Source organism: Lissotriton helveticus, chromosome 4_1, assembly GCF_964261635.1.
Source record: "Lissotriton helveticus chromosome 4_1, aLisHel1.1, whole genome shotgun sequence".
NCBI lineage: Eukaryota > Metazoa > Chordata > Amphibia > Caudata > Salamandridae > Lissotriton > Lissotriton helveticus.
In genome coordinates, this window is record NC_136063.1 from 1,624,488,268 (window position 1) to 1,624,506,256 (window position 17,989).

The window sequence follows — 17,989 nt, forward strand, 5'->3', positions numbered from 1 at the left end:
CCCATTGGGCTGGTTTGGGGCTTGTTTGGGGCTTGTGTTGGGCTGCGCACGCCGGGAGCGGCCTGTTTTTGGGTTTCGCCTGCCGAAGGCTGCGCTCTGCGCAGCTCTTCAGCGCAGGTGAAATCCTATGTCGTCAATAAGGACTCCTGGAACGTCCCCCGGCTCTCATTGGTTAGCTCCATAAATGGAGGCTAGCCATTGAGTGCCGGATCTGTCCATCAAGGCTGGACCAGATTCGGGGGCGTTCCGGAGATTTTTTCCCAGGGCGGAGTTACGTTTTTTCCCGTTCCCTCCCCTTTCACTGAAAGTGAATTCAGATGCGCTGTCCATTCCCGCCCCCTCCGTGTGCCTTTCCGCCGCCCTTGCTGTCCTGTGCACGTTTCCCGCCGTCCGTGTCCTCTCCCGCCCCCTCCCGCCGTCCGTGTCCTCTCCCGCCCCCCTCCCGCCGTTCGTGTCCTCTCCCGCCCCCCTCCCGCCGTTCGTGTCCTCTCCCGCCCCCCTCCCGCCGTTCGTGTCCTCTCCCGCCCCCTCCCGCCGTCCGTGTCCTCTCACGCCACCAGCGAGTGCCCACCTCGCGATTTCTGCCCGCCTGCCTGCCTAGCAAGGGCCGCCGCGCTGCCCGCGGCGACCCGGAAGTACCTGGCCGGCCGGCCAATCCCTTCGCGGCCGGCCGGAAGTCCCGCACCCGCAGCCCGGGGGAGGGAAAGGGAAGCCTTGCTGTTTGCCGCTTCCCCCTGCCTGGGGGAAGCCTTTGTCGGTGTTGCCGGTCTCCCATGCCTGGAGGGAGACCGGAGAGGAGCCTGACGAGGGTGGAGCGGAGGGGGCGCGGGGCACATTGTGGTGCCCGCCCCCACCGCAAATCCGTACCGGCAGCAAGGAGGAGGGCAGCAGCGATCAGGTAAGGATCAGCCTGGGCCTGCCTTTAGTCACGGCGCTTCCTCGAGCACTCCGCTGCCCCTGGCCACGAGCACAGCGTGGAGTTGCTGTGGCGTGGCGCGCCGCTGACTGACTGCCTGCCAGAGCGGGGCGTGTGAGTCCGGGAGGGATTTGAACCCTGCGGTGCAGAGCGGAGACAGCATGGTTGGAGTCTGAGGTGCCTTGTGTGGAAGAGGGTCCCCTACCCCAGCATCAGATAACGTCAGGAGGGCTTCTCGCCGCTGCAGGGCTGTCGTAGGGAGCATAACCTGGTTGGGGAATCCGGAGAGCAAGGGATAGTTCCGGCCGACAGGCGGCGTCCTGTCCAGCGCGGGAGGGTGCACCACCATGGCACCCTGGCGCCCACCGCCGCAGCGTGCCCTGCTCTGGCTCACCTTTGGGATCCTGTGCTGCGCGCCCAGACCGGTAAGGGGGCAGCTGATGGCGGGTGGCGGCCCGGGGCACTACTGTCAGGAGGTGCTTGTTTGGCGACTCTGAACTGCCTCTCCAGTGGCATCCGGGATGTACAATGTGTTGTGGGTGACTTTGAGCAAGATGTAAGGGGGGCAGAGTGGCATGTCGTGATCGTGCCCTCAGAGGTTGTCATTAAGACAGGCTCGCATCATGTGCAGAATGTAACCCTGGGTTTGGCATCAGGGCCACCTGGCAGAGTTCAGAGGTGTTTAAAGGAGAGGATGGAATGTACCAAGTACTTTCATGAGTTGTCATTAAGTTAAGATGGCATGCCCAAAGTAGGCATGGGTGTGAATGAGGGCACCATGGCATGTCCTGGGTATTCCTCTGAGGTAGGCATTACGTGCTGAATGTGTCTTTCCAGTTGCCATAAGGTAGGAAGCCACATGCTGAGTGTTACTCTGAGGTTGGCATTAACGAGGAATGGCATACGAAGAGTGTTTTCTGGGTTTGACATGAGAGTAGGCTGGCATGGGCTGAATGTCTGCGTGGCTGGCATAAGGGGCATGTGCTGATGGTGTCTTTGCGGTTGGTGTTAAGATTGTGTCACTTGGAATAGCCACAGGACCGGCTGGTATGTGATGAAGGTGACTCTGGGGCTGGCATCATGACACCGTGGCATTTGTTTAGCGTGACTTGGCATCAAAACAGGATGAAGTGAACTTTTGGAGTTGGCATAAGGGAAACCAGGCCTCTGCTGAGGATCCTTAAGGAGTTGGAATGGGCTGAGCATGTCATTGTGGTTGGCAGCTCCATGGAACAGTGTGCATTAAAATGCGTACATGGTACCTAGCATGGCATTAGAACAAAATGTCACCAAATGTTATGGTTCTGATGCTCACATCGCTGTGTTTGGCATGGAACAGACTTGGGTGTGCAACATGTTGCCCTGAGTTTCACGTCATGACATCATGTGGCGCATTATGGACTTTTAGGGAGCATTTTAACTAGGCAAGGAGGAAATGTGCCAGGTGTGTCACAGGTGTGAGCTACGTATTAAAGGTAATGTCGAGTCCTTCTCTGACGCTGGTACAAAGGTGGGATGACGAACTGAGTCAATCAGTCAAATAACTTTATTCGCATTTAGTAAATGCATAAAAGTACAAGTAGTTATCACAGTACGAATTGATCAAGGAATAATTCAAAACAGTTAAAAATTAATTGTATACATTTTTCCTTTTAAAAGATATCAACATTTATATGCATCCACATTACTGGAGCTAGCAGCTATACATTTATGAGAGGAATATTTGCAGTAATCAATTTATGATGGTAACACCCTCACGTGTGGTTTGTTCAGAGTAGCCATGCACTGGAAACATGGCTGTGCTTGCTTCCCTGCCCCCTGGCTGTGCTTTCTTCCCTGCCCCCTGGCTGTGCTTTCTTCCCTGCCCCCTGGCTGTGCTTTCTTCCCTGCCCCCTGGCTGTGCTTTCTTCCCTGCCCCCTGGCTGTGCTTTCTTCCCTGCCCCCTGGCTGTGCTTTCTTCCCTGCCCCCTGGCTGTGCTTTCTCCCCTGCCCCCTGGCTGTGCTTGCTGCCCCGCCCCCTGGCTGTGCTTGCTGCCCCGCCCCCTGGCTGTGCTTGCTTCCCCGCCCCCTGGCTCTGCTTGCTCTCCTGAGTGTGTGTGTGTGACTCTGGGTGGGTGTGTGTGGCTCTCGGTGGGTGTGTGTGGCTCTCGGTGGGTTGCTCCCCCGCCCCCTGGTTCCCCTTACCCTGGTTCCCATTCCCCTGGTTCCCCTTCCCCTGGTTCCCCTTCCCCTGGTTGTGCTTGCTTCCCTGCCACCTGGTTGTGCTTGCTTCCCTGCCACCTGGCTGTGCTTGCTTCCCTGCCACCTGGCTGTGCTTGCTTCCCTGCCCCCTCGATGTGCTTGCTTCCCTGCCCCCTCGCTGTGCTTGCTTCCCTGCCCCCTCGCTGTGCTTGCTCTCCTGAGTGTGGGTGAGTGTGGCTCTGGGTGGGTGTGTGTGTGTGTGGCTCTGGGTGGGTGTGTGTGTGTGTGTGTGGCTCTGGGTGTGTGTGTGTGTGTGGCTGGCTCTGGGTGTGTGTGTGTGTGGATGGCTCTGGGTGTGTGTGTGTGGCTCTGGGTGTGTGTGTCTGGCTGTCTCTGGGTGTGTGTGGCTCTGGGTGTGTGTGTGTGGTAGTAATTGCTGTCTGCTGAGCTCGTCCGTAGGGTACAATAGGTCTCACATTTGCGAGAGATTAAGCTAATGGCAATGTAAATGACAATGCCATTTATTTATTTGTTTTCAAAACCAACACATAAATACAAATTTTGTCATTTACAATGCCAAAAGCTCTAACTTTTCCAAAGGCGAAACCATTGCATTGTAAATGCTTGTTTTATTTTCTGCCGCGTTTGCATAGGAAAGCTGGTTGGAAGAAGGACACCTGACTGGCTGCAAGAACAGTGCCCTGCAAGAGTATGCGTACGCTCTAAAGACATTATTATCTCGGCTTCTACGCCTATATTAGTCTGGGGTCATTTGAGTACACCTTTGCTGAGGGGGCTTTGGTACTTATCAGTAACCTTTGTGTGCAAGTGGGCTGGCCCCCCCATTACTCCTCCTAAATATATATATATGTTAGGCTCTAACATTCAAGACATTATGCATTGGGCTGATTCGTCGTCTGAATCAACTTTCAAGCAATTTTATTATAAGCCGGTGGGAGATATAACATCTGTTGTTTTTGATAAAGCGTTAAACTAGCATAATCCGAAGCCTTCGGTCCTGTAATAGAATCAAAAATTTGCAAGCATTCGCTGCAAGAATTTTCAATTCTATTAAGGACACGAGGCGAGGATTATCCCACCCGGCTATGTTACAAAATGATTGTTCATGCTTACCCACCCATTGATAATATACTGAATTCTAGTAATAGGCAGAAATTACGGGTTGTTCATGTTTGTTTTCCCTAGGTTCAGATAAGAAATCTGAATTAGAAATCTCTTCAAGTTGAAGTCTTTCGATGGAATTGGGTTTTTCTTTAACTTCCATGTTGGAGGATGTTCGTCAATATCGTTGTTTTACTGGACACAGTTCGAGCAAAGAAAGAGGATGATGGGACAGTAACCAGGGCTCTTGGAGGCATGGCTGATGCAAAGCATCATGGACAATGTAGTTTGTTTTACTAATTTGTATGTTTTATTGGCTGCTGTGATTCATACAGTAAAGGAAGAGATAGCATAATCCTCGCCTCCTTGTCCTTACTAGAATTGAAAATTCTTGGCGCGAATGCTAGCTAATTTTTTATTGACATTTTGGAAGAGATTCCCCCAATGCATACCTTCCAAAGTGACAAAGAAAAGCATTAAGAAATTATTATTGTTTTGATATTTTTGTCTGTGTGTCGAAGTCATGATTGAAGGTCCACTAATTGCAGAACATGTTTTGTATATGCTTTACACTTTTACGAAGATGCTTCAAAAAGTGGTTTCACTTTGTGGCCAGTCTTTTTGCCACAAGTGTCTAATTTGTTTTGTGAACCGACCTATGTACTAATAGCTCGGTTATTAAAATACTGAGTTGGAGGGGGTTACAGTCCAACTACCTAATTAATATTCATTAGGTACGCCGCAAATTGAGACTCACTCTGATTGGTCAAAACCACAGCGATGGTGGCCTGACAGGGTGAACAGATCACCTTGTCTAAGATTGTTTTTATATAAAGAATTTTTTTTCATAAAACAGCCTGATTTCCTTCAAGGAAAAACAAGTTTTTATTTTTACATATTTCAGTGAGAGTTGTCAGCGTTCCTAGGGAATTCCGGTTGTAAGCTATTGATACACCAGGTACCAATTCACACTTTTTGCAAGAGATTCCCACAACCCACCCCATCAAACTGAGACTCTGTAAACATTGGGAAATCATTTTAGAAGTCCTTGAAAATGACCTGACTCCTAAAATCGGTGTCATGCATAAGAAATACCTATTTTGTGTTTACAGACACTCTGGTTTGACAAATGAAAGTGTTTCAACTGTAAACTTTCTTAGTTCATCTGGCCCTATGTTCTACAATGAATGACTCCTTGGGCTATTATCAATTAAATGTGTTTTGTATCCACATCTGTAAACAATATGTGGCATTGCACCAGTCATTTTGTCAATTATACTTGTATTGGAATATATTTTCATTTGTAAACCGAATGGCCTGATCATGGGTGCTCTGCAGTGGTAAACAGAATTTCTAACACCACATCAGGTCCCCATACCAGCTTCCCACTGCTGCAGCTTAATTCTGCCTTTTGTTACTGTAATATTGCCTGATTGTTGCTGTATTGTCCTTCTGTATTCCCATTGATTTCACCTTCTGTGCACAGTTTTCCCATTTCGCCCCTCTATATGCTGCTCTTTGTACCACTGTTTGTGCCTGACTGTCTCTTTATTTTAACTATGCCCTATTATTTGCCCATTACTTGCCTCAATTTTGCTTTTTGTTACAGTAATTTTGCCTGATTGTTGCTTTTATCCTTTGTTGTTGCATTGCTTTTCACTCTTTTTGTGTGTCTTTCTTTCTGCATTGTTGCTCTTTTTTGTGCCGTTTTCCCTTCCACTCCCGGTCCTCCACTCAGCTCCCCTCCCACCTCCCAGGAACTACCTAATGGAGGCCCCAACATGACCCCTTTGGTCAGGTCCCAATACCAGCTCCCCGGGCTGCAGCTTAATCTGCCTTTTGTTACTGTAATCTTGCCTGATTGTTGCTGTATTTTTCTTCTGTATTGCCGCTGTTTTACTCCTTCTGTGTGCCATTTACCTGCTTTGCCTCTGTTTTTCCTGCGACTTTCCCTCCCGATTCCTGCCTGACCCGCCCTCTGCCCAGTGCCCCTCCCTCCTACCATGACTTATTAATGGAGGCTGCAGTGGGACCCCATTGAGCAGGTCTGCATATGGGCTCCCCTGCTGCTGCTTAATTCTGCCTTTTGTTACTGTAATCTTGCCTGATTGTCCCTGTATTTTCCTTCTGTATTGCCGCTGTTTCCCCCTTCTGTGTGCTGTTTTTCTGCTTTGCGGCTCTTTTTTCCCGCCATGTTGCCTCCCGCTTCCTGCCTGCCTCGCCGTCCACCAAGCGTCCCTCGCTCTTCCCAGGACCTACTTAATGGAGGCAGCAGCACAACCTCATTGAACAGGTCCCCATACCAGCTGCCACTGCCGCTGCTTAAATTCTACCTTTTGTTACTGTAACCTTGCTTGATTGTAGCTGTATTTTCCTTCTATGTTGTTGTTGTTTTCCCCCTTCTGTGCACTGTTTTCCGGCTTCACTGCTCTGTGTCCCACTCTTTGTACTGTTTGTTGCACCGACTGTCATTTTATTTTAAGTTCTCACTATTATTTGCCCATTACCTGCCTACATTTTGCCCTTTGTTACTGTAATTTTGCCTATTTGTTGCTTTTCTCCTTCTTTATTGCCATTGTATTCCCCCTTTCTGTGTGCAGTTTCTCCCACGTTGACGCTCTTTTTCCTGCCATTTTTCCTTTCGCTTCCTGCCTGCCCCGCACTCTTGCCAGAGGCCCTCTAACCTCCCAGGACCTACTTAATGGAGGCTGCAGTGAGCCACACCAAAGGAGTGCCAAAGGCAAGCTCGTCCTCACCTGGACCACGCCCAGCGCCAGGACCCCTGGGTCTCCCTCCACCCAAAGATACACCTCCACTGAGGTCTCAGCCGGGGATCCGGATGATGCAACAACAACTGCTGCACCTCTCTACAATCAACAGTAGGACCTTTTTCCTGTGATATGGTCCCCTCTCTTCTCCTGCAACACCTCAGCACCTGCACACACAATTACCACCACCACCCTGACCACAAAAGCATTCAAACAACTCCACTGCCTCCTGCTCAACGCACAAACACTCTGCAGGCCTGCCACCGAGATCCATGCCACCATCACCTCCCTCACCCCCCAACATCATCTTCTTCACTGAGTCCTGGCTCAACCACGAACCCACACCTGACATCGCCTCATCAACACCAGATGGCTACAAGATAGCACACCGAGACCACAGCAACACACACAGAAGCAGAATTGGTATCATTCACAAAGAAACAATCCACTGTACCACCACCACATACGACACCACGCTGATCATGGAACATCTCAACTCCCATCTCCAAACCATCGGCAAACCCACCATCAGAGGCGCCCTCACCTACAGACCTCCAGGACCCCACCCCAGCTTCTAGGACACCATCCCAGAATCCATCGCCTGCTCACCATTGATTCCAAACACGACATCTTCCTTGGAGACCTTAATTTTTACATCGACGACCTCAACAACACCAACACCGTCAACCTCCTTGAAAGCATGAGCAACATCTGCCACACTGAACTATCCACCAACTCCACATTCACCGCAGGGCACACACTCGACCCCATCTTCACAGCCAGTGATAGAGTCAAGTATAGCCATGTCACAGAGATCACCTGGACAGACTACGCCATTGTCCACTACACCATCAGGGGATCTCCGGCACCACCACCAGGCTCCTTAGCACCTTCCACCACAGCTGGAAAAATGTTTCAGAGAGCCAGTGGACTGATGCCCTCAGCACCTCCCACCCTGACACTGCAACCAACCTAGAATAGGCTGTCAAGAACATCTCCACCTAGATCACCAACTACACCGACAGACTCACCCCCATCAAGCCCACCTAACCCAAGAGATACTCCAAACAGGCCTGTTGGTTCACCACAGAACTGAAAACCACAAAACGCAACTGGAAGTGACTTGAAAGGAAATGGCACACCAAGAAGGAACCTACTGCCCGAGCCAAATTCAAGACATCCCTCAAACAATGCCATCAAATACTGAAAGATATGAAAAGAAGCGCACTGGCTGACTGCATAGAAGACAGTTCTAACCGCAGCGAAGAACTCAACATCATCGAGAGTTCTCCAACCGCCCAACCACAGAAAACATCACCCCTTCCCAGGAACTCTGTGACCCCTGGTGAACTTCTTCCGTGACAATATCTCCACAAAAGCTTGGTACCCCAACTTCTGCCGCCAACATCCTCCGCCTCCACGCTACCACAGAGGCAAACCCCAACCACCTGCTCACCAACTGTGATCCACTCACCACTCAACCCACCACAGCCAATATGAACTTCTTCTACTCAAGAGCACCCACTAACCCCTGCACCCACCACATCTACAACCTCAGGAGCCAGATAATCAGCAACAAGCTCACCACCATCTTCAATGCATCCATCACCATGGCCAACTTCCCAGAAGAATGGGAGCAAGCAGAAGTCAAACCCCTTCTCAAGAAACCGCCTGCTGACCCAGGCAAACTCAAGAGCTACCATCCCATTTTGCTGCTTCCCTTTCCTGCCAAAGTCCTCAAAAAGGCCATTAACCACCAACTCACGTAACACCTGGGGAACAGCAATCTTTTGGACACCTCCCAATCCAGATTCCGCACCAATGGCAGCACTGAAACCCACCTGATTGCTGCCACTGACGACATCAGAACGCTACTTGACCAGTGAGAAATGGCAGCCCTGATCCTCCTCGACCTCTCAGAAGCATTCAACACTGTATATCGCCACACCTGTATCAAAAGGCTTCACCACTTTATGAATCCAAGGAGACGCCCTCAAATGGATCGCCTTGCCTCACGTAAGTACCCAGAGAATCTGTCTACCTTCTTTCACCTCAGAACCTAAGAACATAAGTTCCAGCGTCTCTCAAAGCTCGTCCCTCAGCCCTACAGTGTTCAACATCTATATGACCCCCACGGCTAACATCGTCAGAACCCATAGAATAAACATATCCTATGCTGACTAAACCCAGCTCATCATTACACTGTCAAAAGCCCCCACAACCATGATGGCCAACTTCTGCAAGTGCATGACGAGCACTGCAAACTGGTTGAAAGACAACTGCCTAAAACTCAACACAGACAAAATGGAAGTTCTGATCTTTGGGAACAACACCTTCCCGTGTAACGACGCCTGGTGGCCTTTCAAACTAGGAACCTCACCCACTCCAACAGACCATGGCTGCAACCTTAGCATCATCCTGGACAGCAAGTCCACCGTGAATAGCCAGATCAATTCAGTCTCCTCCATCTGCTTCCTTATGCTCCATAAGATATTCAAATGGCTCCACTTCAACACCAGATGAACAGTCTCTCCAGCCCTAGTCACCTGCTTGCTGGACTAGGGCAACACACTTTATGTTGGAAACACCTCTCACCTCCTTAAGAGACTGCAGACTATATATAACTCAGGGGTCAGCATAATCCTTGACCTCCCAAAGCAAATCCACATCACCCCGCCTCAAGAAGCACCACTGTTTCCTCATTCAGAAGACATGTCAATTCAAGATGCCTGTGCTACACAACGAAGGACCTATGCAAAAGAAACAATTGATGGACGGAATGCTGGACAATACATGTGACTGGGGGTGAGTGTTTGCATTGTCCAGCATTCCGTCCATCAACTGTTTCTTTTGCATATGTTGCCCTAAGTGGGAAGGGTATGCCCAGACGTGGTCCTGTGCTCACTACACCACTGGATTCAAGCTAGACTGGCTGATGAAGGGTGATGCCCTGAAACCGGTCCCAGGATGCTTATTTCTGGTCCAGGGGAGACCTGGCTTGGCATTTCGGGCTGGACTGTTCCCACAAGGAACAGGGTCAAGACTGATTTGCACATGGCTGGCTCCAAATGGGGTGTTGTGGTGAGCAAAATAATGATGGAATAAACCCAGATCCTTGTGACTGGGGGTGAATGTTTGCATTGTCCAGCATTCCGTCCATCAACTGTTTCTTTTACACAATGAAGGACCAGCACACATCAACCACCACCTGAACTTCCACCAACTCTCCTGACACCTGCACTCTGCCTCCCTCACTCACACCCCTCGCATTCACTAAAGCAACAGTGGAGGACGCTCCTTCTCCTACCTCGCTGTGAACTCCTGAAATGACCTCCCCTTTCACCTCCAGACCTCTTCCTCTCTGCTGGAATTCAGGAAAGGACTCAAGACCTGACTGTTCAACTGAACCCTCCATAAGCAGCAGGGCTCTCAGCACCAAGGTACTCTTACGGGTGATTAGCTGCACTTTATAAGTACTGGTTTTGATTTTTGAATTGATTTGATTACACCTCATAAAATCAAATACCCCTGGGTTTTCAATGTATTGGATGTGATAAATTCCACCTATCATGAGCTTTACCATCATAACACTCACATTTTGGTGTTTCATGCACCCAAATCTGCATGTGGCAGTATTTATCAATCATTTTTCACCTGTTAAATTCCAGCAAGTTTGACCTGTTGAAATTTAATGGGGAGAGCAAACGAAATCACACGTGTTATGATTACCAGGTGCTATAAGCACCACACCTATTTAAATTGTGATCTCTAAGCAAACAAGTGTTTGCACAGGTATTGCTATTTTCTGGGTCACTCATAATCAGATCTTATGTGTGAGAAGCAAAAAATGTATACTGATACCAACATGTACATTTTACAAAGTATACCATTTGAACACAAAAGGATGCATTGTACTTTGAAATCAATCAAAATAAAATTTCCTTTTTAGGTTCTCAGCAGATGAAAACATTTTTCAACTACATAAGTAATTGAAATTATAGAATTGATTTACAATAGATGTATCATCAGGCGTAAAAGAGAACATTTCCCGCACATCTGGCAGACTGTGCCTTTTGAACAGCTGGCGAGCAGCATGGAAAGGACAAGATAATGAGTTTTGCTTTTGTGCTTTAAGCACAGGGAGAGCTTTCTTCCAAAGACAAAAACCTAGATGCCTATGAGCATGACAAATCATCTGATTGCCTTCTAATCTTTTTTTTCAGCACTGGTTAACAGAGCTGGAAATCTTTGCTATGATCTTCGCAGCTGCCGTTCATGACTATGAGCACACAGGAACCACCAACAACTTCCACATTCAGACAAGGTAAGTTCAGCAAAAGCACCTGGGGCACGCCATACTTTCTATTAAGATTGAGATTACTTGCATATAATAGTTCGGAGAGTTTTGGAGATGTCAAATTCAGAAGCATACAGTGACCTTTGTTATTTACTTTTTCCAGTGTCTGTACTTAATATTTTGCTTATGTTCTCTTAACTATTTGAGATCTAAGTAGCAGTTATTCAAAGTCGTGCAAAAGGAGGAATGTAGATTGAACTTTATCTTTCTGATGGATACTTCTGCCCACAGATTGCTCCATATAACTGGATCTAGTGATTCTTGCAATCACTCATGTATTCCAGCTGGCGGCAACATCCGCTTCATTTATTACTCCGAACTGACTTCTGGCATCACAAGAAAGGGCCACATCTGTGCACTTATACCAATTCCTCTTTATCAGAAATCTTCAACTCCGACCAGAGCTCCTCATTTACGAATTTTGGTTCTTACCAAAAACCTTTTGGTTCAAATTCTTTTGGTTGTCTGCAGGGATATCACCCCCATAGACTGCTTCAAACTATGATCCATGTATCCAAAGAAGATGTCTGTTATGAACACACAGTGTTTGTCTATACTGCTTCGGCACCAAACTTGACTCCAAGTCCAGTGCCAAATGCTCCCTGATACATCCCAAAGTCACCAGGGAGCCAGAAGCAAACTTGTTATCAAGCACAACAAGTGAAGTTGATCACCATCTAAATCACAAGGCCGGTCCTAGTGCAAATTAAAGGGACAAGACGAAAAATAAACATAGAAAAAGTAAACAAGGCTTATCAGCATCCAGATGCTCCCCCTTCTGGGTGAGGCCACACAATCACCATTCCAGAAACCACATACAAGCCTTGCCTTCCTCCTTGGCCTTATGCTGATTCTGAAGCTGATGCACCCTGAGTTCCCTGGGCCCTTGTTGAATATGCATCAGGTTGATGTCTTCAATGAGGCCATGCTGCAGATCTTCAAATTCATTCTGGCTCTCTCTGTCATGTCTTCTTGCTCCAAAGACATGGTGAGTCCCCAGTAAAATCTTTGCCAGTGAGACATTTCCTAGTGCTGACTTACACCAGACAAATACAGCCCACTCCCCATGTCTCTGGCCCATGAGTATACATACCCCTATTCCTCTGATCTTGCAAGTAGTTCCTCCATTGGTGCCATCTCTGGTGGCACTGGTTCCATATTTGCTTTTGTCTCTGGCCCTCATTTATGCACATTCTCAGCTGGAATTAGCCCTATGGCATTGTATATCATTACCAAGGCACAAGCAATTGTGGAAGAACCCCTTCTTATGGTTCCGCTACCTCAACAACAATACGTCAAGAGGATGGAGTATATTTTGGGTTTGAGTCTGAAGCCACAAATAATTGCAAAGATGATGACGAGCCGCCGGATAGCTTGCTACATTCTCATTGTACTGGTGCTGATTTATGTTTTGACTAACAGAAGTCGGAACTGTTCTCAATTTTCCTTTGCGGCCACCAACTGAAGAAAATGCCCTTTTGCAGTTGTAGTTAGTATGGCCGCAGAAGTGTTGAAACTGCTCCTTCCCACTGAGAAGACTAAAGGTAACCTTTCTACTGACCTTTTGCAACCTAAACTTAATACTTCAGAGCCTCTGTTGCCATTTAACAAGACTCTGGTTGACACAATTATGGTAGTGTTGTAAAGTGGGTTATTAGTAGTGGTAAATATGCATTTTCCACTGGCAATACGGCCACCAACACAGTTAGTACACTGAGTACAGGTCTTAATAAATTATTCCCATGCCCAACCCTTGGTAGCTAGGCTGTGAGCATGCAGGCGTAACTTAGGACAGGTATGTAAAGCATTTAAAAACACCAATTCAGTAAATGATTTAGACACAACACACAATAGAAATCCCACACCAATTTATAAAAATAGAAAATATTTTTATCTTTAAATGACACCAAAATGTCAAAATTCCAATATAAGGAGCTGGAGATGGGCATTTATAAAGATTTAGCAATATATAGCACTTAGAAACCTATAGCGCCACCTTGGGACATCTGGTCGCACTTGACCAGGAACAAGTCAAAGCTTCAGCCTGACCGCGATGGAGCACTGCTCGGATACCCCACGCATTAGGCCTTGGTCGAGATTTTAACTTCGCCGTAGAAACTTTTCCGGAACTTTTTCTGCTAAGGTCCCTCAATGCTCTTCAACAGTACAGATTCGGTGAGGGTTCTCCAACTTGCTTTCCAGGGAGCTCCCGGTCAAACTCTGGAAGTCAGACTTCCAGAGCTTTACAGCGGGATGAACCAGCTCGCGGTTGAAGGTGGGCAGCTTGGCACTCGCGATTGATTTGGTCCCTTTGGGAGCTTTGTTCCAAAGTTGCTCCATACTTGACCGAACTTCTGGAACTTTGTCCTGAAGTTACTTTTAAGGTTCCAAAGTGTCCAAAACACAATCCAAGGGTCTGGAAACTCCAAGATGGTCCTTGAACAGCTGGGACCATAATTCCCACACTGCACCTGAACAAAACCCTTACATATCCACTGGACTCCCTCCAGGCAGGGGATTCTTGGTGATGATGGTCCAGGTGAGCTATGTTAACCTGCAGCTTACAGTCCACTCTTTATTCCTCTTGAAGCAAGGTACATCCAAAGGGCTGTAGTTCCAGATAATACAGCAGGCGCAGTCAGTCAGAATGTAGGGCCTGATGGTGCAAATCAAGTTTCCAGCTTGGCAAGCCTCTTCTTCTCTTAGTTTCAAGCAGCAGATCTGACAGGCTCTGCATCTCTCACATATCTATTCAGTGTTGTAAGGGGTCAAGCTGGAGATCACTCCTGTCCAATGAGGAGCAGGGCAACACCCCAGAGCATGACCATACCCTCCAAAGTTAGACATAATCTTCTCCCAGAAAGCCCTATTCCTCCAAAATTCAGTATGGCTGAAATCTCAGCAGAATAAATATTTAAACCAACCTCCAGTATGGCTCATTTCCATAGCTCCACTCCCCCTAACGTCTGTATATTCCTGCCTGAAGCCTGAAGCCTGCCATCTGGCTCTGTCGGAGGATCTGATGGTTAGATGGGCCTAGTATTCACTGCCTGTCCTATCCCCTTTGGAGCTTCATGCTTTGTGACACATCCCTACTGCTTTGGCATTCCTGTGTAGCAGAGCTCTCTATGGGTGATCCACCTGTTACTTCATCAAAGCAACCTGGCTAATCCTGTTAACTCTGACCAATCAGGCTAGACCCCAGGAAAGCTGAATTTTGGCTTACAGACAAGAAAGTCTTATAACTTATTTTCTTTATATTTTAGGATAAATTCACAATAGCATATTGTTGGATTGATCAATATCATTCTCCTAAGTCGCTGAATTATATTTTCATTAATTCCTAGAGATAGTTATGCATTATTAAACTATTGCCATGTTATCCTATGTGGCTGGGGATCTACAATGGGGAAAATGAAAAGTGCTATTTCTCCAACTCCAGGTCATATACAACATCTTTTTAAAGGACTCTGCTAATAGTTACAGGACCCTCCACCCCTGGGACACCTAGGGGAGACTTTAGTTGTCCTATATATACAACAATAGTGTAGATCCTCACTCAACAGTTCTCCTAGCACAAACGTCAATTTTGGGAAGAACTTTACTACAATGGGGGAAGTGAAATGTGCCAATTCTGTATCCTCAGGGCATATTAAAACTGTCATAACAGTGCATAATATTGTTGATTCCTCTATATTGTTTATTTTAACTGATGTATGTTCAATTATTGGAAAACGAGGCAGCAGCTGTGAGTCCTGCACAAATAACATGACTACATTTATCCTTCACTGGAAACCAAACAATCCAATTGTAGCGCCTGACTCAAAGAGGGTAGCGTTGCAGAGCAGTCTGAGGCTTACTCAAGGGAGGTGGTGTGGGCTAGTAATCACCATTTGCAGGTGCGCAAAAATAACACTCAATAATTGATTGTCCAGTCTGTACTTTACTTTATAAAAGTATGAATACATTTATTAAACACACACACTACTCAATACTATGCACCAATTTATAAATATACATAAGCTGTTGGAATTACTTGGTGACTTTGCATAGCATTTCCACCCCTCTCACAGGGGGGGTTGGGTCTTGCACCACCACTCCCATGTATGCACATCATCTTGCCCCCAATGCAGTTAGATGAACATAACCTGGAGCGAGGGCCCTGCGCACTGGCACCATCCCAGTGGCGACCCCGCCCCATTACCCCAACAAGCATTTTAAATAGGTAACCCTGCCTTGGAGACACACAACCCTGACTGAGCATTTCCTACTGACCATGAAGTAGACACCTCTACATCTTAAGGGCTAGCAGTCTGGGTTCACCACCTAAGTGCAGCAGCAAGAATACATGTTTAAGCATCACTTTAGAATGAGAGTACTCATCAAGTTTGTGTATCACAGGATTACGCATATACAGCCAGACATCCCGGCAGGAATGTCTGGCAACATAACTCCACTTTGCTAATGATATCATCTTACACATGTGACCTTTAGTCCGTCTAAAAGAAAAACATTAGTAAATGCTTTATGGGTGCAATCACACCTCTTCACCTCCCGGGGATGCCCTTCAATCCTTGATGCACTTCTCAATACACCCTCAGCTGTAGAACAAAAGTTCCAGCCGGGAGGGGTTAAATGCTGGCTAAGCCCTTGAGGGACTTCTCTTCGTGCAAGCGGGGAGACTGTGCTTCTCCTGCAACTCACACAGCACCTTGTCACGCACCTGGAGGGCTCCCACAGCACCTTGTCACACACTAGGTGTGAACCCCATTGACCTGGGGCCACCACGGCCAGAGAAAAAGTGGTTTGCCCCTGCAGGCCCAGTCCTGGACTGCAAGGCATTATGGTAATGTTCGCATCTTCACTCTTCGAGTAGCAGCTCCCCCGCTTCGCTGCATTCCGCTCTTCGGTGGTGGGTTTGATCCCACCCGGACCCACAGGGGATACTTCACAGCTCGGGGAGCTCACCCCCGTCTGCTCCTCCATGCTGAGTTCTTCTCGTGACCCGGGGAGCCCAACCCCATCTGCGCTTCCTCTCGCGGGGCCAGGTCCTATCCGGGCCCACGCAGTGTCACCTCAATGGGAACATACCTGGGGAGCCCACCCCCGGTGGCTCCCGCCAACTCCCCATCCGGCCAGCACCCTCGCGTGCTGCCCCGGGAGCCGGCATCACACTTCTGGTCTGCCCACTCCAGCGGGCAGACTCGGAGGCTCGCACTGGTCCCGCTGCCCTAGGGGGAGTGCAACGGTACTCCCCCCTCCTCCTTGCAGCCGTGGGGGAGTGCGACAGCACTTCCCCGGCCTCCTTCCTAACTTCGGGGGCCCGGGGATGGTGTCCCGGGCCCCAGGGCATTTCTTCACGGGGAGCACAACGGCGCTCCCCTGCTTGCCTTCTTCTCTGCTGGGGCCCGTAGTTGGGATCCCGGGCCCCTCCTCCTGCTTCATGGGGAGCGCAATGGACTCCATGGCTGCTCTTCGTTGGTGGGGGCCAGGGTGGGCTCCTGGCCCCCCGTGGGGAATACCTTAGCGGGGAGAGCAAAGGTGCTCCCCGATTTTGCTTCGGGCCTGGGGATTGGGTTCCTGGGCCCCTGAACCTCCTCGAGGGGGGCGCGACAACGCTCCCCTCCATGCACAATCCGTGGGGCCAGGGTGGGGTCCTGGCACCCCACATGGGTCATTTTCACGGGGAGCGTGCCGGCGCATCCATGCTTTCTCTTCTTGTTGGGGGCAGCCCCCGGGACCTGATTCACCCCGGGGGCATATCCAAGACTGATGGCGGAGCCCCACATGCTTTATTGTCAGTCTGCCAGAGGTCAAAGGTTGCATACCTTCTGCGGGGGGGGCATTTCTCAGCCCCCAGGGGTCCGATCTTCTTCATTTTCATGTCTTCTTGCTCCTGGTGGCACCCCCAGCCACTGGGAGCACTCTCCTTTGCCCTCTGGGTCTCTCAGAGGGGTTATTCTGCAGGGAGCTGTCTTCACTGGCTCCTTGCACCAGCCTTTTGCCTGTCTTTCCCCCTGCGCCTCTCTTCTGCTTGCGCAGAGGCCGAGGCTGCTGCTCACTGGTCCTGGACTCTTCTCATGGCACTGTTCAGGATTCTAGATGGGCAGTCAGGAGGTTCCTCCTTCCAAATGCCCATTGCGCCAGGCTCCAGGACCTTCTGCATAAGCAGACCACACCCCAGAGAGAGCTTCTCTTTCTGTGAAAGCACTTTTTAAAAGTTGAGTAGGGGGCTGGCAGGAAATCTCGGTCTGTCCTATCAAACAGCGACACATCACTTCACTGCCCAGCCTCTGGGTTTCTTCAAAATGGCGTCGTCCAGGATCTCTTGCCACATGGTCTCTGAAAAAGCCCCTTCCCCCTCGCTGCCTTCCCTCCTTGGTGCAGCCTGGTGCCTGGCACCCAGTGATAGCTGCTGACGGATGAGCCTGTAGCCCCACCCATCTTCTCTTCATGGAGAAGAGGCCTTAGCTTGCGGAAGAAAGGTTATCAATCCATCCTGCTGAGGTCAGCCCTCAGGCAGGGTCTGGTTATGGCTGGCTCAGAGAAATATGATAGTTTTGGATGACCCAAAAGCATTACAAATATGACTTTGGACTCTGCAGAATACTCTTTCTCACATGCGTTACAGTGAATTTTAGTGCG

The 17,989-nt window shown here is 48.9% G+C and overlaps 1 protein-coding gene across 7 annotated transcripts in view; it reads left to right on the plus strand.

Annotated features, from left to right (window-relative positions):
• Nucleotides 1-17,989, plus strand: part of PDE1C (phosphodiesterase 1C) — a 1,852,914-nt gene that overhangs the window by 1,551,741 nt on the left and 283,184 nt on the right. For all 7 annotated transcript variants that reach the window (XM_078688253.1, XM_078688254.1, XM_078688255.1 and 4 more), the window contains one exon: nt 11,211-11,311. In XM_078688253.1, the coding sequence (XP_078544379.1) occupies nt 11,211-11,311 (101 nt within the window). The remainder of the gene's footprint in view (nt 1-11,210; nt 11,312-17,989) is intronic.